This window comes from Oncorhynchus tshawytscha, linkage group LG02, assembly GCF_018296145.1.
Source record: "Oncorhynchus tshawytscha isolate Ot180627B linkage group LG02, Otsh_v2.0, whole genome shotgun sequence".
Taxonomy (NCBI): Eukaryota; Metazoa; Chordata; class Actinopteri; order Salmoniformes; family Salmonidae; genus Oncorhynchus; species Oncorhynchus tshawytscha.
Genome location: NC_056430.1, coordinates 10,359,031 through 10,383,421, shown reverse-complemented (window position 1 = coordinate 10,383,421; position 24,391 = coordinate 10,359,031). Strand labels below are relative to the sequence as shown.

Here is a 24,391-nt window from a genome sequence, read left to right as displayed (position 1 = left end):
TGGGAGAATTGGTGGAATTAAGTGGGTTGAAATCTTCATAGAAGTGACAGAGGGTTGACTCTAATTGACGTTAGAGGGTTGACAGGGGGCACGTTAAAATGCTGCATTTAGATGTATTGAATTCTCCATGTAACAGAGGGTTGACGGAGGATTTAATTGAATTCTCCATGTAACAGAGGGTTGACGGAGGGATTAAGTGAATTCTCCATGTAACAGAGGGTTGACGGAGGGATTAATTGAATTCTCCATGTAACAGAGGGTTGACGGAGGATTTAATTGAATTCTCCATGTAACAGAGGGTTGACGGAGGGATTAAGTGAATTCTCCATGTAACAGAGGGTTGACGGAGGGATTAATTGAATTCTCCATGTAACAGAGGGTTGACGGAGGATTTAATTGAATTCTCCATGTAACAGAGGGTTGACGGAGGGATTAATTGAATTCTCCATGTAACAGAGGGTTGACGGAGGATTTAATTGAATTCTCCATGTAACAGAGGGTTGACGGAGGGATTAAGTGAATTCTCCATGTAACAGAGGGTTGACGGAGGGATTAATTGAATTCTCCATGTAACAGAGGGTTGACGGAGGATTTAATTGAATTCTCCATGTAACAGAGGGTTGACGGAGGGATTAAGTGAATTCTCCATGTAACAGAGGGTTGACGGAGGGATTAAGTGAATTCTCCATGTAACAGAGGGTTGACGGAGGGATTAAGTGAATTCTCCATGTAACAGAGGATTGACGGAGGATTTAATTGAATTCTCCATGTAACAGAGGGTTGACGGAGGGATTAATTGAATTCTCCATGTAACAGAGGGTTGACGGAGGATTTAATTGAATTCTCCATGTAACAGAGGGTTGACGGAGGGATTAAGTGAATTCTCCATGTAACAGAGGGTTGACGGAGGATTTAATTGAATTCTCCATGTAACAGAGGGTTGACGGAGGGATTAATTGAATTCTCCATGTGGTCTATATTAAAGGGCACTTCATTCAATATAACAGACTTTCAAAATGAAATATTGGTGCACAATTTTTACTTAAAATATCAAAGGGAGGCTGAAGACACTTGTTTTTTTGAAGGACCCTCATGAATAATGGGAAAAATGTCAGAAAGAATAAGAAATCCCCCATTTCATAAAAACCCTGTTAAAAGTATGTTTATTACACTGCCTCACAGTGAGCAGTGAGATAAAGCTACGGTATTTGGGGGGCGGGGGGACGACAACGCTTTAAAATTCTCAAACTGTGCTCAAGTCTACAGTTTTAATTTCATCCTCCTATAAAAAATGGCCAGGGCCTCAGATGTCCCGGATTGGCAGGGAAGAACCCCAGCTTCTGTCCATCGCTGACTTTCAGATAGCCATTCACCTCCTTTCCTTTCTTCACAACAATCTGGGGGTACAGACAGGCATACTGTATCTCAGAGTGCGAGTGCTGATCTAGGATCAAGTCACCCCAGTCCATAAAATACCATTCATTAGGATTTGAAAGGGATAACTGATCCTAGATCAGCGCTACTCTGACACTTCGTGAATAAGGGCCCCCGACTCTACAGAAACTATAGAAATCCACATCTATTTCTTCCATATATAATTCAGGAGTATAGATTCAGCATGTGTCTATTGTCTGTAACCTCATACACACACCAAATCAATGTTCCTGAAAAATGTCATATTTAAGAAGTAGTAGCTGCCTGGACCAGGCTGAGCACTGTGATTAGTAGTAGCCTGGACCAGGCTGAGCACTGTGATTAGTAGTAGCCTGGACCAGGCTGAGCACTGTGATTAGTAGTAGCCTGGACCAGGCTGAGCACTGTGATTAGTAGCAGCCTGGACCAGGCTGAGCACTGTGATTAGTAGTAGCCTGGACCAGGCTGAGCACTGTGATTAGTAGTAGCCTGGACCAGGCTGAGCACTGTGATTAGTAGTAGCCTGGACCAGGCTGAGCACTGTGATTAGTAGTAGCCTGGACCAGGCTGAGCACTGTGATTAGTAGTAGCCTGTACCAGGCTGAGCACTGTGATTAGTAGTAGCCTGTACCGGGCTGAGCACTGTGATTAGTAGTAGCCTGTACCAGGCTGAGCACTGTGATTAGTAGTAGCCTGTACCGGGCTGAGCACTGTGATTAGTAGTAGCCTGTACCAGGCTGAGCACTGTGATTAGTAGTAGCCTGGACCAGGCTGAGCACTGTGATTAGTAGTAGCCTGGACCAGGCTGAGCACTGTGATTAGTAGTAGCCTGGACCAGGCTGAGCACTGTGATTAGTAGTAGCCTGGACCAGGCTGAGCACTGTGATTAATAGTAGCCTGGACCAGGCTGAGCACTGTGATTAGTAGTAGCCTGGACCAGGCTGAGCACTGTGATTAATAACAGCCTGGACCAGGCTGAGCACTGTGATTAGTAGTAGCCTGGACCAGGCTGAGCACTGTGATTAGTAGTAGCCTGGAACAGGCTGGACCACTGTGATTAATAACAGCCTGGACCAGGCTGAGCACTGTGATTAGTAGTAGCCTGGACCAGGCTGAGCACTGTGATTAGTAGGAGCCTGTACCAGGCTGAGCACTGTGATTAGTAGTAGCCTGGACCAGGCTGAGCACTCTGATTAGTAGTAGCCTGGACCAGACTGAGCACTGTGATTAGTAGTAGCCTGGACCGGGCTGATCACTGTGATTAGTAGTAGCCTGGACCAGGCTGAGCACTGTGATTAGTAGTAGCCTGGACCAGGCTGAGCACTGTGATTAGTAACTACCTGCTCAGTGTGTTGGGTCAGGGTCTTGGTTGTTCTTTAAGTACAGTTAGACTCAAATAATAACACAATACATGGTCACAACTAACTCATACATATACTATACAGTCTGGTAGCGCTGTGCAAAAGTGTGCTGACCTTTGTTACGTTCCCCAGATTATGTGTTGTAGTTTGTGTATTTGCATGTGTTTATTTCAGGAAATGGCTTCCTGAAATCCCTCAAGCAGCTGATTGGTCGACTCCAGGGCTAATTTGAGAGCTGACCCCGCCCCCTCGTCAAGACACAGCTGTCTCCAATTACCCATTCCTTCAGAAGCTATATAAAAGCCAGTGTTCTGTTCATGAGTTTTTTTTTGTAGAGGATTTTGCTGGAGGTAGATTTGCTAGAGAGATTTGCTGGGAGGTCATTGTAGAGATTTTGCTAGAGAGAGATTTTGCTAGAGGTTGATTTTGCTGGGAGTTCATTGCTGAGAGTTTGTTGCTCAGATAGAACTTATTTGATGTCCTTTGTCTCTTAGTTTGTTTGTGAAATTGTTTAATATTCTGTTTCATTTGTTCCCAGGGGGGAAGGGGAAGGCACCTAGGGAGTGCTTAGGCAAGAGGCCCGTGGGCATACATATACCCGTAGCATATTCGCTGTCTAGGCACACTAGGTAAGACCTGGGCGGACCACCCCTTGTATTTTGGTTAGGGCACCAGGTGGTGCTAAATTAGGTAAGTAGTGGGTAGGCAGGTAAGATAGGAGAGGGGGGGGGGGCTTTGAGATTTACTTTCTTTGCTTTGGTTCCATCCAGCCCCTTTTCCCCATATTACCGTGTAAAGGAATAAAGTCCTTGTAAACGGTACCACATTCTGCTTGTTGTCATTTTTACTCGCACCTACAGTCCATACCTTTTTCGCTTCACAGAGAGTTTAGTTGTAGCAGGGTGTTGCGTTCCCTCTTCATAGAGGCGTGCGTAACATAATGGGGGCTCATCCGGGATCTTTCCATTAAACCCACCGGACCCTGCTGCTCTGAGCTCTCTCTGTGGTTAGTGATTGAGGTGTGATGGTAGGTTGTGAGTTTGGATGACTTGTTTAGTTAGTGTTCAGGAGACTGCATTGTAAAAGATGGCTGCCTCAGCCATCTCCAAGTTTTTTGAAGCGCCCTCTATTGATTGTTTGGTGAGGTTTCGTAAAGTAGACCTTGTAGCTATAGCTGACCATTATGGATTTGTATTCCCTGAGAAAGCCCTAAAGGCTGAGCTGTTGGGTTTAGTGAGAGAACGGATTCTCTCATTGCAAGGAGAGGAGACTGGTAGACCTTCTGATGCCAAGTCGGAGGACAGGGCGGAGGAAGGGGTTCCTCGTACCCCTTTTACATTGCCCCGATTCGATCCTTTATCTTCTGCTTCGGGTCGTTCAGATGGGACTGTGAGGCTGGCTCGGTTAGAAATGGAGCAAAAAGATAAAGAGAGACAGATGAATTTTGAACTTGAAATTAGGAAAATAGAAGCTGACAAGGTGAGGATCCGACAACTGGAGCTAGATGCTGGCTCCAGTGCGACTCCACAAGCTGCTCATCATCAAGCCCACTTCGATGTGAGTAAAAACATAGCTTTAGTCCCTCCATTCCGAGAGTCGGAAGTTGATTCTTATTTCTCTGCGTTTGAGCGTGTGGCCGCTGCGCTGCATTGGCTACTCAAGGTTTGGCCGCTTCTGTTACAATGTAAATTGTCTGGGAAAGCCCAGGAAGTAGTAGCTGCTCTCTCCCTGGAAGACAGTTTACATTACGATACAGTTAAAACTACCGTGTTGCGGGCTTATGAGTTGGTGCCTGAAGCTTATAGGCAGCGCTTCAGGAACCACAAAAAAACGTCTCACCGTACATTTGTTGAATTTGCTAGGGACAAAGAGTCTCTGTTTAGTCGTTGGTGTTCAGCCAGCAAAGCTAACACCTTTGCTGATATTCGGGAGTTGATGCTGTTGGAGGACTTTAAAAGCAACCTCCCAAATAGACTTGTAGTTCATTTAAATGAACAGAAAGTGGTGACATTGGCCCAAGCAGCAGTGTTGGCAGATGAGTACGCTTTGACACACAAGACTGTCTTTGGTGCACCACGTTTTAAAGGCCGGACGGTTACGTCATCAGTTCCTCGTTCAGGTCGCTTTTCCTCTGACAACCCTAAGCCTTTTCATGAAGTCCGTGAATGTTTTTACTGTCACCAAAAGGGTCACGTGATTGCGGACTGCCCAGTTTTGAAAAATAAACCGCAACAGTCCCAGTCACCGTCCCCAAAAATGAAAAGTTTGGGTTTAGTCAAGTCTTTGGCTCTTCCATTGGATCGAGTTGTTGACTCAGCATTTGAGAAACCGGATCCTGTCTATGCTCCGTTTATCTCTGCCGGTTATGTTTCCTTAACAGGAGAACCAACTGATCAAAAGCCTATCCAAATCCTACGTGACACCGGGGCGGCGCAGTCAGTAATCATTACTGATGCTTTACCCTGGTCTCCTGAAACGTATTGTGGCTCACATGTCATATTACAGGGGATAGAGACAAAAACCGTACCTGTACCATTACACTGGGTCCACTTAGTGTCAGACTTGGTATCAGGACGTTTCCGTGTTGGTGTAGTGTCTACACTGCCAGTATCAGGAGTAAAATTGCTACTAGGGAATGATATTGCTGGTGGTAATGTCACTCCTGTGTTAGAGGTAGTAGACAACCCAGAAATCAGAACTACAGATGAGAAATTGGTTCAAGCATTTCCACATGTTTTTCCTGCTTGTGTGTTAACAAGGGCACAATCTCGCAAGCTAGGAGATGTGGTGGATTTGGCTAGTTCTATTTTTGAGAATGTTGAGGTAGAAGACAATGCACTGAGTATTCCTTCTGCATTGCCGACAGTTTTTACCCCCGTAAAAACTAAGGCAGGGGAAAACGGAATCGCGCCCCAATTACATGACATTCTTTTGTCTGTCACCCCTGAGAAGGTGATTGAATGTCAAAAAGAAGACACCAGTCTTCGCAAGTGTTTTGCTTCGGTAATTTCCATTGAGGAAGCTAAAACTAGAGAGACTGCCTACTTTATGGAAGCAGGAGTTTTGATGCGTAAATGGGCATCTCATGACACCATTAATGACTGGAGTGAAGTGTGTCAAGTGGTTGTTCCTACACCGTTCCGACAGCAGGTGCTGTCACTCGCCCATGACCAGGCGTGGTCTGGACACTTGGGGATCACAAAGACTTATAACCGGGTCCTTCGTCATTTCTTCTGGCCAGGTTTGAAGTCTGACGTGGTCCAATTTTGTAAAACATGTCACATTTGTCAACTCACTGGGAAAGTGAATCAAACAGTTCCACGAGCGCCACTCTGCCCGATTCCTGTGGTAGGGGAACCGTTTGAAAGAGTGATAATTGATTGTGTAGGTCCATTGCCGAAAACCAGGTCAGGTAACCAGTTCCTACTAACAATAATGTGCAGTGCTACTCGATACCCAGAGGCTATTCCTCTCCGTACTATAACGGCTAAGACTGTGGAGAAGGCACTGGTGAAGTTCTTCTCTACGTTTGGACTCCCTAAAGTAATCCAAACTGATCAGGGATCCAACTTCATGTCTAAACTGTTTTCAAATGTGTTAAAGACATTGTGTATTTCCCATCAGGTCTCCAGTCCGTATCATCCAGAGAGTCAAGGGGCTCTAGAACGCTGGCTTTATTGCTTGCCTTACAGTTCTTTGAGGTATATGTGGGCTCCAGTGCCTTGCCTGTAGTGGTCTTCACAGACCATAATCCGTTGGTGTTCTTGAAACAAATGTACAACCAGAACCGCCGCCTTATGCGGTGGGCTCTGATTGTGCAAAGATATAATGTACAGATAGCTTATGTGAAGGGCTCGGCGAATGTGGTTGCTGACGCTCTATCACGGGTTTACTAACTGGGGATACGTTGGCATTTATTATTGCAAAACTAGGTTTGCAATTTTTGTGGTGGGCGTGTTACGTTCCCCAGATTGTGTTGTAGTTTGTGTATTTGCATGTGTTTATTTCAGGAAATGGCTTCCTGAAATCCCTCAAGCAGCTGATTGGTCGACTCCAGGGCTAATTGGAGAGCTGACCCCGCCCCCTCGTCAAGACACAGCTGTCTCCAATTACCCATTCCTTCAGAAGCTATATAAAAGCCAGTGTTCTGTTCAGGAGTTTTTTTTTGTAGAGGATTTTGCTGGAGGTAGATTTGCTAGAGAGATTTGCTGGGAGGTCATTGTAGAGATTTTGCTAGAGAGAGATTTTGCTAGAGGTTGATTTTGCTGGGAGTTCATTGCTGAGAGTTTGTTGCTCAGATAGAACTTATTTGATGTCCTTTGTCTCTTAGTTTGTTTGTGAAATTGTTTAATATTCTGTTTCATTTGTTCCCAGGGGGGAAGGGGAAGGCACCTAGGGAGTGCTTAGGCAAGAGGCCCGCGGGCATACATATACCCGTAGCATATTCGCTGTCTAGGCACACTAGGTAAGACCTGGGCGGACCACCCCTTGTATTTTGGTTAGGGCACCAGGTGGTGCTAAATTAGGTAAGTAGTGGGTAGGCAGGTAAGATAAGAGAGGGGGGGGGGCTTTGAGATTTACTTTCTTTGCTTTGGTTCCGTCCAGCCCCTTTTCCCCATATTACCGTGTAAAGGAATAAAGTCCTTGTAAACGGTACCACATTCTGCTTGTCATTTTTACTCGCACCTACAGTCCATACCTTTTTCGCTTCACAGAGAGTTTAGTTGTAGCAGGGTGTTGCGTTCCCTCTTCATAGAGGCCTGCGTAACAACCTTGAACAAGCAGAACATACATTTGTAATAAACATGTATTAATTCAAGTATTGTTTAATCTCTCAGGTAAGATGTTTGACATTGCATTTTTGTTTTTATTGAAATGTGCCCAAAAAAAGGTAATTAAATTCCAATTCTCTGGTCTATGAGGAGACCTTGTCCAAGACTACAGCAAAATTATCAGTATTACAAATGAAGGAGCAGAACAAAACATCCAGCTGTAATATAGTGTACCGACCTGGTCTTTCTTCAGGGTGATCTGTCCCATCTCTCTGTTACCTACGAAGGAACGTGTCACCTTGTAAACCCTCTCCCCAGAACACACCCTGATGTTGTAGTTAGCTGGCAGGAAGCAAGACCTCCGCCCTATCTTTCCCTGAAAAACAATACACAGGTTGGGAGTGGATTCCCTGAGCTTTCCATATTCATTTACTGATGCTGAATGCTGATATCCTATCAGTGCGCTGTGAGATTTGAGTCAAGGTTGGGGTCAGTTCCATTTCAATTTAACAGACACTCACCCTCCACCACTCCTCATTGGAGTCATCTATCACTGTAAGCTGGTTCCCTGCACTACAACACAAACACACAACGTACACAAAGAGACTATAGTGACAGAGATGCACAGAGAGACTATAGTGACAGAGATCCACAGAGCGACTATGTGACAGAGATAAACCAAGAGACAAAGTGACAGAGAGGCTAAGATGCACAGAGAGACTAAGTGACAGATACACAGAGACTAAAGTGACAGAAAGACTAGGTGACAGAGATTCACAGAGCAACTAAGTGACAGACTAAGTGATAGAGATGCTCAGAGACTAAGTGACAGATGCACAGAGAGAATAAGTGACAGAGATACACAGACTAAAGTGACAGAGACTAAGATGCACAGAGAGATTAAAGTCACAGAGATGCACAGAAAGACTAAAGTGACAGAGATACTAAGTGACAGAGATGAAGTAACAGAGAGACTAAGTAACAGAGAGACTAAGTAACAGAGAGCCTAAGTTACAGATATGCACAGAGAGCCTAAGTGACAGAGATGCACAGAGAAATCAAATAAAATTTTATTTGTCACATACACATGGTTAGCAGATGTTAATGCGAGTGTAGCGAAATGCTTGTGCTTCTAGTTCCGACAATGCAGTAAAAATCCAACAAGTAATCTAACTAACAATTCCAAAAAAAACTGTCTTATACACAGTAAGGGGATAAAGAATATGTACATAAAGATATATGAATGAGTGATGGTACAGAGGAGCATAGGCAAGATACAGTAGATGGTATCGAGTACAGTATATACATATGAGATGAGTATGTCAACAAAGTGGCATAGTTAAAGTGGCTAGTGATACATGTATTACATAAGGATGCAGTAGATGATATAGAGTACAGTATATACGTATACATATGAGATGAATAATGTAGGGTATGTAAACATTATATTAGGTAGCATTGTTTAAAGTGGCTAGTGATATATTTTACATCATTTCCCATCAATTCCCATTATTGAAGTGGCTGGAGTTGAGTCAGTGTGTTGGCAGCAGCCACTCAATGTTAGTGGTGGCTGTTTAACAGTCTGATGGCCTTGAGATAGAAGCTGTTTTTCAGTCTCTCGGTCCCAGCTTTGATGCACCTGTACTGACCTCGCCTTCTGGATGATAGCGGGGTGAACAGGCAGTGGCTCGGGTGGTTGTCCTTGATGATCTTTATGGCCTTCCTGTAACATCGGGTGGTGTAGGTGTCCTGGAGGGCAGGTAGTTTGCCCCCGGTGATGCGTTGTGCAGACCTCACTACCCTCTGGAGAGCCTTACGGTTGTGGGCGGAGCAGTTGCCGTACCAGGCGGTGATACAGCCCGCCAGGATGCTCTCGATTGTGCATCTGTAGAAGTTTGTGAGTGCTTTTGGTGACAAGCCGAATTTCTTCAGCCTCCTGAGGTTGAAGAGGCGCTGCTGCGCCTTCTTCACGATGCTGTCTGTGTGAGTGGACCAATTCAGTTTGTGATGTGTATGCCGAGGAACATGAAACTTACTACCCTCTCCACTACTGTTCCATCGATGTGGATAGGGGGGTGTTCCCTCTGCTGTTTCCTGAAGTCCACAATCATCTCCTTAGTTAGTCTCCTCCCTGTAGGCCGTCTCGTCGTTGTTGGTAATCAAGCCTACCACTGTTGTGTCGTCCGCAAACTTGATGATTGAGTTGGAGGCGTGCGTGGCCACGCAGTCGTGGGTGAACAGGGAGTACAGGAGAGGGCTCAGAACGCACCCTTGTGGGGCCCCAGTGTTGAGGATCAGCGGGGTGGAGATGTTGTTGCCTACCCTCACCACCTGGGGGCGGCCCGTCAGGAAGTCCAGTACCCAGTTGCACAGGGCGGGGTCGAGACCCAGGGTCTCGAGCTTGATGACGAGCTTGGAGGGTACTATGGTGTTGAATGCCGAGCTGTAGTCGATGAACAGCATTCTCACATAGGTATTCCTCTTGTCCAGATGGGTTAGGGCAGTGTGCAGTGTGGTTGAGATTGCATCGTCTGTGGACCTATTTGGGCGGTAAGCAAATTGGAGTGGGTCTAGGGTGTCAGGTAGGGTGGAGGTGATATGGTCCTTGACTAGTCTCTCAAAGCACTTCATGATGACGGAAGTGAGTGCTACGGGGCGGTAGTCGTTTAGCTCAGTTACCTTAGCTTTCTTGGGAACAGGAACAATGGTGGCCTTCTTGAAGCATGTGGGAACAGCAGACTGGTATAGGGATTGATTGAATATGTCCGTGAACACACCGGCCAGCTGGTCTGCGCATGCTCTGAGGGCGCGGCTGGGGATGCCGTCTGGGCCTGCAGCCTTGCGAGGGTTAACACGTTTAAATGTTTTACTCACCTCGGCTGCAGTGAAGGAGAGTCCGCATGTTTTCGTTGCAGGCCGTGTCAGTGGCACTGTATTGTCCTCAAAGCGGGCAAAAAAGTTATTTAGTCTGCCTGGGAGCAAGACATCCTGGTCCGTGACTGGGCTGGTTTTCTTCTTGTAGTCCGTGATTGACTGTAGACCCTGCCACATACCTCTTGTGTCTGAGCCGTTGAATTGAGATTCTACTTTGTCTCTATACTGACGCTTAGCTTGTTTGATAGCCTTGCGGAGGGAATAGCTGCACTGTTTGTATTCGGTCATGTTACCAGTCACCTTGCCCTGATTAAAAGCAGTGGTTCACACTTTCAGTTTCAGGCGAATGCTGCCATCAATCCACGGTTTCTGGTTAGGGAATGTTTTAATCGTTGCTATGGGAACGACATCTTCAACGCACGTTCTAATGAACTCACACACCGAATCAGAGTATTCGTCAATGTTGCTGTCTGACGCAGTACGAAACATATCCCAGTCCACGTGATGGAAGCAGTCTTGGAGTGTGGAATCAGCTTGGTCGGACCAGCGTTGGACAGACCTCAGCGTGGGAGCTTCTTGACTAAGTGACAGATGTACTAAGTTACAGAGATACACAGAGAGACTAAAGAGACAGAGATGCATAGAGAGACTAAAGAGACAGAGATACACAGAGAGACTAAATTGACAGAGAGACTAAATGACAGAGATGCATAGAGAGACCATTTACAGATATGCACAGAGACTAAAATCAAATCAAAATCAAATCAAATTTATTTATATAGCCCTTCGTACATCAGCTGATATCTCAAAGTGCTGTACAGAAACCCAGCCTAAAACCCCAAACAGCAAGCAATGCAGGTGTAGAAGAGACAGAGATGCATAGAGAGACAATGTGACAGAGATGCAGAGAGACTAAATGACAGAGATAAACAGAGTGACTAAGTGACAGAGATAGACAGAGAGACTTGTTGACAGAGAGACTAGCTGACAGAGACTAGGTGACAGAGAATAGGTGACAGATAGAATAAGTGACAGAGAGACTAAGTGACAGAGATACATAGACTAAAATGGCAGAGAGACTAAGTGACAGAGATACATAGACTAAAATGGCAGAGAGACTAAGTGACAGAGAGACTAGGTGACAGAGATGCACAGAGAGACTAAGTGACAGATGCACAGAGAGACTAGGTGACAGAGATGCACAGAGAGACTAAATGACAGAGATAAACAGAGAGACTAAATGACAGAGATAAACAGAGAGACTAAGTGACAGAGATAAACAGAGAGACTAAGTGACAGAGATAGACAGAGAGACTTGTTGACAGAGAGACTAGCTGACAGAGACTAGGTGACAGAGAATAGGTGACAGAGAGAATAAGTGACAGAGAGACTAAGTGACAGAGATACATAGACTAAAATGGCAGAGAGACTAAGTGACAGAGATACATAGACTAAAATGGCAGAGAGACTAAGTGACAGAGAGACTAGGTGACAGAGATGCACAGAGAGACTAAGTGACAGATGCACAGAGAGACTAGGTGACAGAGATGCACAGAGAGACTAAATGACAGAGATAAACAGAGAGACTAAATGACAGAGATAAACAGAGAGACTAAGTGACAGAGATAAACAGAGAGACTAAGTGACAGAGATAAACAGAGACTAAGTGACAGAGATAAACAGAGAGACTAAATGACAGAGATGCACAGAGAGACTAAGTGACAGAGATGCACAGAGAGACTAAGTGACAGAGATGCACAGAGAGACTAAGTGACAGAGATGCACAGAGAGACTAAGTGACAGAGATGCACAGAGAGACTAAGTGACAGAGATGCACAGAGAGACTAAGTGACAGAGATGGACAGAGAGACTAAGTGACAGAGATGCACAGAGAGACTAAGTGACAGAGATGCACAGAGAGACTAAGTGACAGAGATACACAGAGTGTAAGAGAATGATCAATATAAAAAAATATCAAGATGCACATGGAGAGAGAGAACCAGTACATGGAGTTGGAGTCAGTAAACATGAAGCGCATCATGAGTATGAATCAGTGAGGATTTACTGTAGGTCCAGATCATCTTTCCCCACAGCCTTGAAGCGATACAGATTCAGGTAGTAGTGGGACTGGGAGAACACACCTAGCTTCTCCCCTGGCTGAGGCTTCTTATTCTGACAACACACACAACAGGGAGTCATTCGCTATCATTGACATCATCATCATCTCTCTTACCTTGTCATCTGCAGCAGCTTTGTCTCCTTTCTTGTCTCCCTCTGGGTTTGCTTTGTGACACATCTCACAAACACACACATTGCCAGTGTCACCATTCTGTAACCACCCCGCGTTGAGTAATACAAGCACTGTTCCCTCCCAGAGTGAACAAACAAGAGCTCAGCAGTGGCACCTGTTTATCCCCTGTTAGCATGCTGAGGTATGCCTGCTGTAAATCCCCTGTTAGCATGCAGAGGTATGCCAGCTGTATATCCCCTGTTAGCATGCTGAGGTATGCCAGCTATATATCCCCTGTTAGTATGCTGAGGTATGCCATCTGTAAATTCCCTGTTAGCATGCTGAGGTATGCCAGCTGTAAATCCCCTGTTAGTATGCTGAGGTATGCCAGCTTCTACAGATGCACAATCGAGAGCATCCTGGCGGGCTGTATCACCGCCTGGTATGGCAACTGCACCGCCCTCAACCGTAAGGCTCTCCAGAGGGTAGTGATGTCTGCACAACGCATCACCGGGGGCAAACTACCTGCCCTCCAGGACACCTACACCACCCGATGTTACAGGAAGGCCATAAAGATCATCAAGGACATCAACCACCCGAGCCACTGCCTGTTCACCCCGCTGTCATCCAGAAGGCGAGGTCAGTACAGGTGCATCAAAGCTGGGACCGAGAGACTGAAAAACAGCTTCTATCTCAAGGCCATCAGACTGTTAAACAGCCACCACTAACATTGAGTGGCTACTGCCAACACACTGTCAATGACACTGACTCTACTCCAGCCACTTTAATCATGGGAATTGATGGGAAATGATGTAAATATATCACTAGCCACTTTAAACAATGCTACCTTATATAATGTTACTTACCCTACATTGTTCATCTCATATGCATACGTTGATACTGTACTCTATATCATCGACTGCATCCTTATGTAATACATGTATCACTAGCCACTTTAACTATGCCACTTGGTTTACATACTTATCTCATATGTATATACTGTACTCGATATCATCTACTGTATCTTGCCTATGCTGCTCTGTACCATCACTCATTCATATATCCTTATGTACATATTCTTTATCCCCTTACACTGTGTATAAGACAGTAGTTTTTTTTGGAATTGTTAGTTAGATTACTTGCTCGTTATTACTGCATTGTCAGAACTAGAAGCACAAGCATTTCGCTACACTCGCATTAACATCTGCTAACCATGTGTATGTGACAAATAAAATTTGATTTGATTTGATTTGATTTGATTTGTATATCCCCTGTTAGCATGCTGAGGTATGCCATCTGTAAATCCCCTGTTAGCATGCTGAGGTATGCCATCTGTAAATCCCCTGTTAGCATGCTGAGGTATGCCAGCTGTGCTTCTGAGGCAGCGTAGAGTGTGTGTGAACAGAGATGGAATTCTGTATGGAGTTAGAAAAGACTAATCTGTTTGACTCACCCCCCTCTCCTCCCCCTTCCTCTTGCTTGTTGGGTTGTCGGGAGTCCTTTTCCTCCATCATCATCATCATCATCTAGAGGGAGAGAAATACAGATTAGAGCCGGGATAGCCTCCAACATCTTCTGGGTTTGATCCTTTCCTTCCAATCAGCGACTGCTCTAGACTTGAGACACTAACCTGGGTTACCATGACACTAACCTGGGTTACCATGACACTAACCTGGGTTACCATGACACTAACCTGGGTTACCATGACACTAACCTGGGTACCAGTCTGTTTGAGTTACCATGACACTAACCTGACCATGACACTAACCTGGGTTACCATGACACTAACCTGTTTGAGCTAACCTGGGTTACCATGACACTAACCTGGGTTGCCATGAAACTAACCTGGGTTACCATGACACTAACCTGGGTACCAGTCTGTTTGAGTTACCATGACACTAACCTGGGTTACCATGACACTAACCTGGGTTACCATGACACTAACCTGGGTTGCCATGACGCTAACCTGGGTTACCATGACACTAACCTGGGTTATCAGTCTGTTTGAGTTACCATGACACTCCTGGCCACTTCTTGTCATACTATTTGTAATGACACAGAGTACAAGGAGTGTGATGTAAGCAAACCAGGTTCTGGATTTCAGGCTAACAGTGGGTTTGAGATTTACTTTGATTGCGTCCAGCCCCCTTTTCCCCATATTACCGTGTGACGGAATAAATTCCTTGTAAACGGTACCACTCTCTCTGCCTTTGTCATCCTTACTCTCACCTACAGTCCCATACCTCTTTCACTCCACAGGGAGTTGAGTTGTAGCAGGGTGTTGCGTTCCCTCTTCACAGAGGCGTACGTACCATATTAGGGGCTCATCCGGGATCACTCCATTAAACCAACCGAACCCTGCTGCTCTGAGCGCTCTGTGATTGATTACTGAGGTGTGATGGTAGGTTGTGAGTTTGGATGACTTGTTTAGTTTGTGTGTTCAGTAGACTTGCTGCCTCAGCCATCTCCAAGTTTATTGAAGCGCCCTCTGTTGATCGTTTGGTGGGGTTGCGGAAAGTAGACCTTTTAGCTGTAGCTGACCCGTATGGACTCTTCGTCCCTGAGAAAGCCCTTAAGACTGACTCTTCGTCCCTGATGGCTGACTCTTCGTCCCTGAGAAATCCCTTAAGACTGACTCTTCGTCCCTGAAGGCTGACTCTTCGTCCCTGAGAAAGCCCCTAAGGCTGACTCTTCATCCCTGAAGGCTGACTCTTCGTCCCTGAAGGCTGACTCTTCGTCCCTGAGAAAGCCCTTAAGACTGAGCTTTTGGTGCAAGTCAGGGAGGGTTAACCTCGTGGATTTTTTATTTTTTTCATTTCACCTTTATTTAAGCAGGTAGGCAAGTTGAGAACAAGTTCTCATTTACAATTGCGACCTGGCCAAGATAAAGCAAAGCAGATCGACAATAATACAATAGAAAAATAAGTCTGTATACAATGTGAGCAAATGAGGTGAGATAAGGGAGGTAAAGGCAAAAAAAGGCCATGGTGGTGAAGTAAATACAATATATCAAGTAAAACACTGGAATGGTAGATTTGCAGTGGAAGAATGGGCAAAGTAGAGAGAAATATTGGTGTGCAAAGGAGCAAAATAAATACAGTAGGGGGAGAGAGTTGTTTGGGCTAATTTATAGATGTACAGGCTATGTACAGGTGCAGTAATCTGTGAGCTGCTCTGACAGCTGGTGCTTAAAGCTTGTGAGGGAGATAAGTGTTTCCAGTTTCAGTGAATTTTGTAGTTCGTTCCAGTCATTGGCAGCAGAGAACTGGAAGGAGAGGCGGCCAGAGGAGGAATTGTTTTTGGGGGTGACCAGAGAAATATGCCTGCTGGAGCGCGTGCTACAGGTGGGTGCTGCTATGGTGACCAGCGAGCTGAGATATGGGGGGACTTTACCTAGCAGGGTCTTGTAGATGACCTGGAGCCAGTGGGTTTGGCGACGAGTATGAAGCGAGGGCCAGCCAACGAGAGCGTACAGGTCGCAGTGGTGGGTAGTATATGGGGCTTTGGTGACAAGACGGATGGCACTGTGATAGACTGCATCCAATTTATTGAGTAGGGTGTTGGAGGCTGTTTTGTAAATGACATCGCCGAAGTCGAGGATTGGTAGGATGGTCAGTTTTACAAGGGTATGTTTGGCAGCATGAGTGAAGGATGCTTTGTTGCGAAATAGGAAGCCAATTCTAGATTTAACTTTGGATTGGAGATGTTTGATGTGAGTCTGGAAGGAGAGTTTACAGTTTAACCAGACACTTAGGTATTTGTATTTTGCCACATATTCTAAGTCAGAACCGTCCAGAGAAGTGATGTTGGACGGGCAGGCAGGTGCAGGCAGCGATCGGTTGAAGAGCATGCATTTAGTTTTACTTGTATTTAAGAGCAATTGGAGGCCACGGAAGGAGAGTTGTTTGGCATTGAAGCTCATCTGGAGAGTTGTTAATAACAGTGTCCAACGAAGGGCCAGAAGTATACAGAATGGTGTTGTCTGCGTAGAGGTGGACTCACCAGCAGCAAGAGCGACATCATTGATGTATACAGAGAAAAGAGTCGGTCCAAGAATTGAACCCTGTGGCACCCTCATAGACTGCCAGAGGCCCGGACGACAGGCCCTCCGAATCGACACACTGAACTCTATCAGAGAAGTAGTTGGTGAACCAGGCGAGGCAATCATTAGAGAAACCAAGGATATTGAGTCTGCCGATGAGGATGTGGTGATTGACAGAGTCGAAAGCCTTGGCCAGGTCAATGAAGACGGCTGCACAGTATTGTTTCTTATCGATGGCAGTTAAGATATCATTTAGGACCTTGAGCGTGGCTGAGGTGCACCCATGACCAGCTCTGAAACCAGATTGTATAGCGGAGAAGGTACGGTTGGATTTGAAATGGTCGGGGTAGGGGGATCCTTTAAGTGCGAATCCCGCTCGACTCCCGTTAGCGGGATTGATTTGACAACATCCAGTGAAATTGCAGTGCGCCAAATTCAAACTACAGAAATATCAATATGCAACATTCATGAAAATATAAGTGTAATACAACAAAATAAACCTTTTGAAGATCTTCTTTTTGCAATCTCAAATGTCTCAGTGACAAAATGAATGGTCGTTTTGTTCGATAAATTCCTTCTTTATATCCCCAAAACGTCCATTTATTTGGCGAGTTTGATTCAGAAATACACCGGTCCCAACATGACTACAAAGTATCTAATAAGTTACCTGTAAACTTGGTCCAAACATTTCAAGCAACGTTCCTAATCCAACCTCAGGTATCCTAAAATGTAAATAAACTATAACATTTAAGGTGGCATAATATCGGATAAAAACAATGTGATGCGCGATCCAGTTCATGCGCAATACTCGACCTTCAGAGTGACAACTACAAAGAACAGCCCTACTTCTAAATTTCTCAAAGAAAAACCTTGAACAATTCCTGAAGACTGACATCTAGTGGAAGCCATATGAACTGCAATCTGGGCCCTAATAAATCAGGTCTCCATTGGAAAACCAATGGTTTATATATATATATATATATATATATATATATAATTAGTAGATTTGGATAGAAAACACTCTGACGTTTCTACAACTGTTAGAATAGTGTCTGAATATAACAGAACTGACTTGGCAGGCGAAACCCCCAGCACAATCCATCCAGGGATTTTTTTGTTGAGGTCATTGGTTTTCCAATATATATATACAGTGGGGCAAAAAAGTATTTAGTCAGCCACCAATTGTGCAAGTTCTCCCACTTAAAAAGATGAGAAAGGCCTGTAATTTTCATCATAGGTACACTTCAACTATGACAGACAAAACGAGAGAAAAAAAATCCAGAAAATCACATTGTAGGATTTTTAATGAATTTATTTGCAAATTATGGTGGAAAATAAGTATTTGGTCAATAACAAAAGTTTATCTCAATACTTTGTTATATACCCTTTGTTAGCAATGACAGAGGTCAAACGTTTTCTGTAAGTCCTCACAAGGTTTTCACACACTGTTGCTGGTATTTTGGCCCATTCCTCCATGCAGATCTCCTCTAGAGCAGTGATGTTTTGGGGCTGTTGCTGGGCAACACAGACTTTCAACTCCCTCCAAAGATTTTCTATGGGGTTGAAATCTGGAGACTGGCTCGGCCACTCCAGGACCTTGAAATGCTTCTTACGAAGCCACTCCTTCATTGCCCGGGCGGTGTGTTTGGAATCATTGTCATGCTGAAAGACCCAGCCACGTTTTATTTTCAATGCACTTGCTGATGGAAGGAGGTTTTCACTCAAAATCTCACGATACATGGCCCCATTCATTCTTTCCTTTACACGGATCAGTCGTTCTGGTCCCTTTGCAGAAAAACAGCCCCAAAGCATGGTGTTTCCACCCCCATGCGTCACAATAGGTATGGTGTTCTTTGGATGCAACACAGCATTCTTTGTCCTCCAAACACGACGAGTTAAGTTTTTACCAAAAAGTTATATTTTGGTTTCATCTGACCATATGACATTCTCCCAATCTTCTTCTGGATCATCCAAATGCTCTCTAACAAACTTCAGACGGGCCTGGACATGTACTGGCTTAAGCAGGGGGACACGTCTGGCACTGCAGGATTTGAGTCCCTAGCGGCGTAGTGTGTTACTGACGGTAGGCTTTGTTACTTTGGTCCCAGCTCTCTGCAGGTCATTCACTAGGTCCCCCCATGTGGTTCTGGGATTTTTGCTCACAGTTCTTGTGAAGAAGCTTCTGGGCCTGAGTAACAGGCAGTTTACTTTGGGCACGCTTTTCAACTGCCCCCTATCCCAGAGAGGTTAAAACTTCTTCAGGATCAGTGTCCCTTCCACAGGACGGTTGAGCTAACGTAGGCTAATGCAATTAGCATGAGGTTGTCAGTAACAAGAACATTTCCCAGGATATAGACATGGCAGAAAGCTTAAATTCTTGTTAATCTAACCGCATGGTCCATGCTATTGTTTGAGGAGAGTGCATAATTTTGAACATAAAGTTATTAATAAACATATTAGGCACATTGGGCATTCTTGACAACATTTAACAGAAATGCAATGGTTCATTGGATCAGTCTAAAACTTTGCCCATGCACTGCTGCCATCTAGTGGAAAACATTTAAATTGCACCTGGGCTGGAATAATACATTATGGCCTTGCATTTCAAAGATGATGGTACAAAACAAAATACAAAAGAATGGTTTGTCTTTTCTATGTATTATCTTTTACCAGATCTATTCTGTTATATTCTCCTACAGTCCTTTCACCTTTCCACAAAGTTCAAAGTGTTTCCTTTCAAATGGTACCATGAAAATGCATATCCTTGCTTCAGTGCCTGATCTACAGGCCGTTAGATTTGGGAATGTCATTTTAGGCAAAAATTGAAAAGGGGCATATCCTAGGAACAAATAATTTTTTTACAATGACGGCCTACCCCGGCCAAACCTAACCCGGACGATGCTGGGCCAATTGTGCGCCGCCCTATGGGAGTACAACCGACCCACCCTTATCAACAGGGCGGGTAAGGACTGACATATTGGATTGTAAATCAAGCAGATCTTGTTTTTCATCCTTCGGTAAATTATAGAAATATATGTACTTGTGTTCTTAAGGAGATTTACCAACATCTTTTTCAACCAGTCTGCAATATGTCTCAATAGTGGTTGTGATTGGCTGAAGGTACAAAATAACCCTTCCTTCTAAAAGGAGGCGGAGTATGTACAGGTGAGCAACCTACATGTTCAGTAGAAATATCACGATTAGGGGAGCTAAAGTATTCCCTTAAACAGATGTTTCTAGAAAACCTAAACATGTCTACCATAACATCGAAATCGTTACACTGAGTTGTAGTCACTACAGACCCCGGTTTGATTCCAGGCTGTATCACAACCGGACCGTGATTGGGAGTCCCATAGGGTGGCTCACAATTGTCCCAGATTCGTAAGGGTTAAGGTTTTTCCGGGCTGTCATTGTAAATAATAACTTGTTATTATTTCTCCCTTTCCTCTCTCTCTCCTCCCTCTCTCCTCACTTTCCTCCCTTTCCTCTCCGTCTCCTCCCTCTCTCCTCCCTCTTTCCTCTCCGTCTCCTCCCTCTCTCCTCCCTCTTTCCTCTCCGTCTCCTCCCTCTCTCCTCCCTCTTTCTTCCCTCTCTCCTCCCTCTTTCCTCTCCGTCTCCTCCCTCTCTCCTCCCTCTCTCCTCTCCGTCGCCTCCCTCTCTGTCTCCTCCCTCTTTCCTCTCCGTCTCCTCCCTCTTTCCCCTCCCTCTTTCCTCTCCGTCTCCTCCCTCTTTCCCCTCCCTCTTTCCTCTCCGTCTCCTCCCTCTTTCCTCTCCTCCCTCTTTCCTCTCCGTCTCCTCCCTCTTTCCTCTCCTCCCTCTTTCCTCTCCATCTCCTCCCTCTTTCCTCTCCTCCCTCTCTGTCTCCTCCCCTCTCTTCCCTGACACAATCAATCTGCTGTTGGGGAATGCCAACACAGTGCACACCATGTCATAATGTTCTGAATAATTGGCCAAGTCTGCCTTGCTCCCTATGCGACTGAATCGCTTATGCGTAACAAACACAAGTCCAACATCTATCGGAAACTGCTAAACAACCTGTTCACCACCCTCCTTCTTTCCGGGGATGTACAACTCAACCCTGGGCCTAAAATTACAGAGCCAGCGATACTCACTGAAGTGGAAAGCGGTGGATGGCCAGGTCCTCTACTCATCGCCACGGTGGAAGTGGGTGAGTGCTATGGTCTCATGATTTCTCTTGAGTTACCCAGCTCCAACATGTCATGTGACTCTCCAAACATATCCAAGTCGCTATACGTGATCCCTGACTCTGCTCCTGGTACACAAACTGTTTTAATTGGTTCCCCATATCCAGTGCAAGCAGAAGGGAGAGTTAATTGCACTACCGAACTGCCCCTAATCAAAACGAAACAAAACGGCCTAAACCCAGCCGTCAGAAAACACAGACCATTTAACTTTTTTCAATGTGTCAATAATTCTCGAGCTAAGCCCAAGGGACTACTAGGGGGGCACTTGAACATTCAAAGTGTCATTCCAAAGAGTGATCAAATTCAACATCTACTCGCAGACTCCAACCTTGACTTCCTCTGTCTCTCAGAGACACGGCTCCATAAAAACTCTCCATATGCTGCTTTGATTGTGATTGGCTACAATGTTTTCAGGAGAGACAGGATTGGAGGAAGAGGAGGGGGTGTGATGATTTACATTAAAGCACATATCCGATGTAAACAAATTGAGTGGTCATGTGATGATGAACTAGAATGTATTGGCCTGAACGTTACACTGTCTTCTCCCCTTATTGGAATGTATAGGCCACCTTCCACTAAAAGTGTGCATTGATCAGTTTAATAAAATGCTTAGGGAATGTGATTTTGAGAAAGACTTTAACATTAATTATGAAGACAAGTCTTGTAGGAAAACCCTCAAACAGATCACTAATACCTTTGACCTTACAAAACTAGTTAAAGGGCCAACCAGGGTGACTTGTTGCTCTAAAACACAGATTGATCTGGTGTTCTAAAACACAGATTGATCTGGTGTTCTAAAACACAGATTGATCTGGTGTTCTAAAACACAGATTGATCTGGTGTTCTAAAACACAGATTGATCTGGTGTTCTAAAACACAGATTGATCTGGTGTTCTAAAACACAGATTGATCTGGTGTTCTAAAACACAGATTGATCTGGTATTCTAAAACACAGATTGCTCTGGTATTCTAAAACACAGATTGATCTGGTGTTCTAAAACACAGATTGATCTGGTGTTCTAAAACACAGATTGATCTGGTGTTCTAAAACACAGATTGATCTGGTGTTCTAAAACACAGATTGATCTGGTGTTCTAAAACACAGATTGATCTGGTGTTCTAAAACACAGATTGATCTGGTGTTCTAAAACACAGATTGATCTGGTGTTCTAAAACACAGATTGAGCTGGTGTTCAGTAATAAACCAGAGAGAGTGACTAAATCATTCAATATGGTTACTGGGATATCTGATCATAATCTGGCACTTAAGGGCCAGAAAGCTTTACAAGAACAGGTTTAACCTCTCTACTGTTGGAACACCTGATCAGCTCAGAATACCTAACAGTTAATTCCATTATTTTGATAACTCATTTAAGGGAATGATCTCTTGTCCTATACAAATGTGGAAGCTGATAGTCAGGTTTTTCTATCCACAATCAAGCCGACAATAAATGGTTTCCTAAAGAAAATCAAAATACAAAACCTGGCCAAAAGAGCCCTCTTCCTTGGCTAAATGGAGAAATCTGGAAACGAACGAGATCATGCTCTAAAAACATCCTTAAAGTTCAAATCAGAGCATGACAGACGTAGGTTTACCACGATGAGAAATAAGGTGATGAAAGAAATCAGACAGGCCAAGCCAAACTTTTGTACCAACATAATTGGTGAAGCAAACCTCAATTCGAAGTTGATCTAGGATTAAAAAAATTAAAGTTAACAGGGAAAGACCATAGTAACACTGCAAAAAGACTAGAAATCAATGTGAATGACAGTCTAACACAGGATGCAGTCGAAATAGCAACAGCCTTCAATACCTACTTTATTGACTCTGTCAGGGTACTGACACAGAACCATGCCACTGGTTTGGGCTCACCGCCAGTTAATGACACTCAACCCATCTTCATCATAAGGGAGGTTTCTGAGTCAGAGGTGAACAAAGTGATTAGCTCACTAAAGAACTGTAAAGCCAAATATGTGTCTGGGCTGGACTCTACCTTTCTTAAAAACTACAAAGAGTCACTCATTGGCCCCATTACAAAGGTCATCGACACATCTATTGGTCAGGGGGGTGTTTCCAAGGGTCTGGAAGACAGCCATAATAACAGCCAGCTTGAAATCAGGTGACCCTGCTGACGTGAGTAACTACAGGCTCATTAGTGTACTACCTGTGGTGTTGAAGGTTGCTCTGCTGACGTGAGTAACTACAGGCTCATTAGTGTACTACCTGTGGTGTTGAAGGTTGTTGAAAAGTGTGTAGCAGAGAACTGATTTCCCACCTCAACAACAGCCCCTTCACATTACACTCCATGCAGTTTGGCTTCAGAGCGAAACACTTCACAGAACCGCCGACTGCTTTCTTTTGGAAAATGCAAAGGTGGTGGTGTTGTGGCTGTATTTCTAGACCTAAGGAAAGCTTTTGATACTGTTAACCATGAGATTCTCATCACCAAACTGTCTATGTTCAACTTTTCCCCGATGCCTTGAGATGGATGAAATCATACTGTCACACCCTGGCCATAGAGAGGCTTTTTATTCTCTATTTTGGTTAGGCCAGGGTGTGACTAGGGTGGGCATTCTATGTTCCTTTTTCTATGTTTTAGTATGTTGTTGTTTTTGGCCGGGTATGGTTCTCAATCAGGGACAGCTGTCTGTCGTTGTCTCTGATTGAGAACCATACTTAGGTAGCTCTTGTCCACATGGGTTTTGTGGGTAGTTGTTTTCTGTTTTGTGTATTGCACCTTGCAGAACTGTTCGTTTGTTTTGTTTTGTTCAAGTATTCGTTCGTATTGATTAAACGTATTATGAATACTTACCCACGCTGCACCTTGGTCCTCTTCTCCCGGCGACACATACCTTGAAGGCAGAACCCAGTCTGTCAGAATGAGCAATGACCTGTCGCCCACACTCAGCTATGATGTGGGCGTGCCCCAAGGGTCAATACTGGGGCCCCTCCTGTTCAGCCTGTACATGAATGATCTGCCTTCTGTCTGTACTGGGTCTGAAGTTCAAATGTATGCAGATGATACAGTGATATATGTGCATGCAAACAGCAAACAACAAGCTGCACAAGAACTCACTACTGTGATGGTCCAGGTTACAAAGTGGCTCAGTGACTCACTACTGTAATGGTCCAGGTTACAAAGTGGCTCAGTGAGTCACTACTGTGATGGTCCAGGTTACAAAGTGGCTCAGTGACTCACTACTGTAATGGTCCAGGTTACAAAGTGGCTCAGCAACTCACTACTGTCATGGTCCAGGTTACAAACTGGCTCAGTGAGTCACTACTGTCATGGTCCAGGTTACAAAGTTGCTCAGTGAGTCACTACTGTCATGGTCCAGGTTACAAAGTGGCTCAGTGAGTCACTACTGTAATGGTCCAGGTTACAAAGTGGCTCAGCAACTCACTACTGTCATGGTCCAGGTTACAAAGTGGCTCAGTGACTCACTACTGTAATGGTCCAGGTTACAAAGTGACTGAGTGACTCATGTTTGTA

At 44.7% G+C, this 24,391-nt stretch overlaps 1 protein-coding gene across 1 annotated transcript; it reads right to left on the bottom strand.

Annotated features, from left to right (window-relative positions):
• Positions 1–1,274: 1,274 nt before the first annotated feature.
• LOC121840622 (SH3 and cysteine-rich domain-containing protein 3-like) lies at positions 1,275–14,607 on the bottom strand. Its single transcript, XM_042304974.1, has 7 exons — positions 14,596–14,607; positions 14,104–14,176; positions 12,654–12,703; positions 12,486–12,592; positions 8,068–8,119; positions 7,785–7,922; positions 1,275–1,397 (listed from the first exon to the last, which is right to left on the bottom strand). Exons 1-7 carry the CDS (start codon positions 14,605–14,607, stop codon positions 1,275–1,277), a joined length of 555 nt encoding a protein of 184 aa, XP_042160908.1.
• Positions 14,608–24,391: the final 9,784 nt, after the last annotated feature.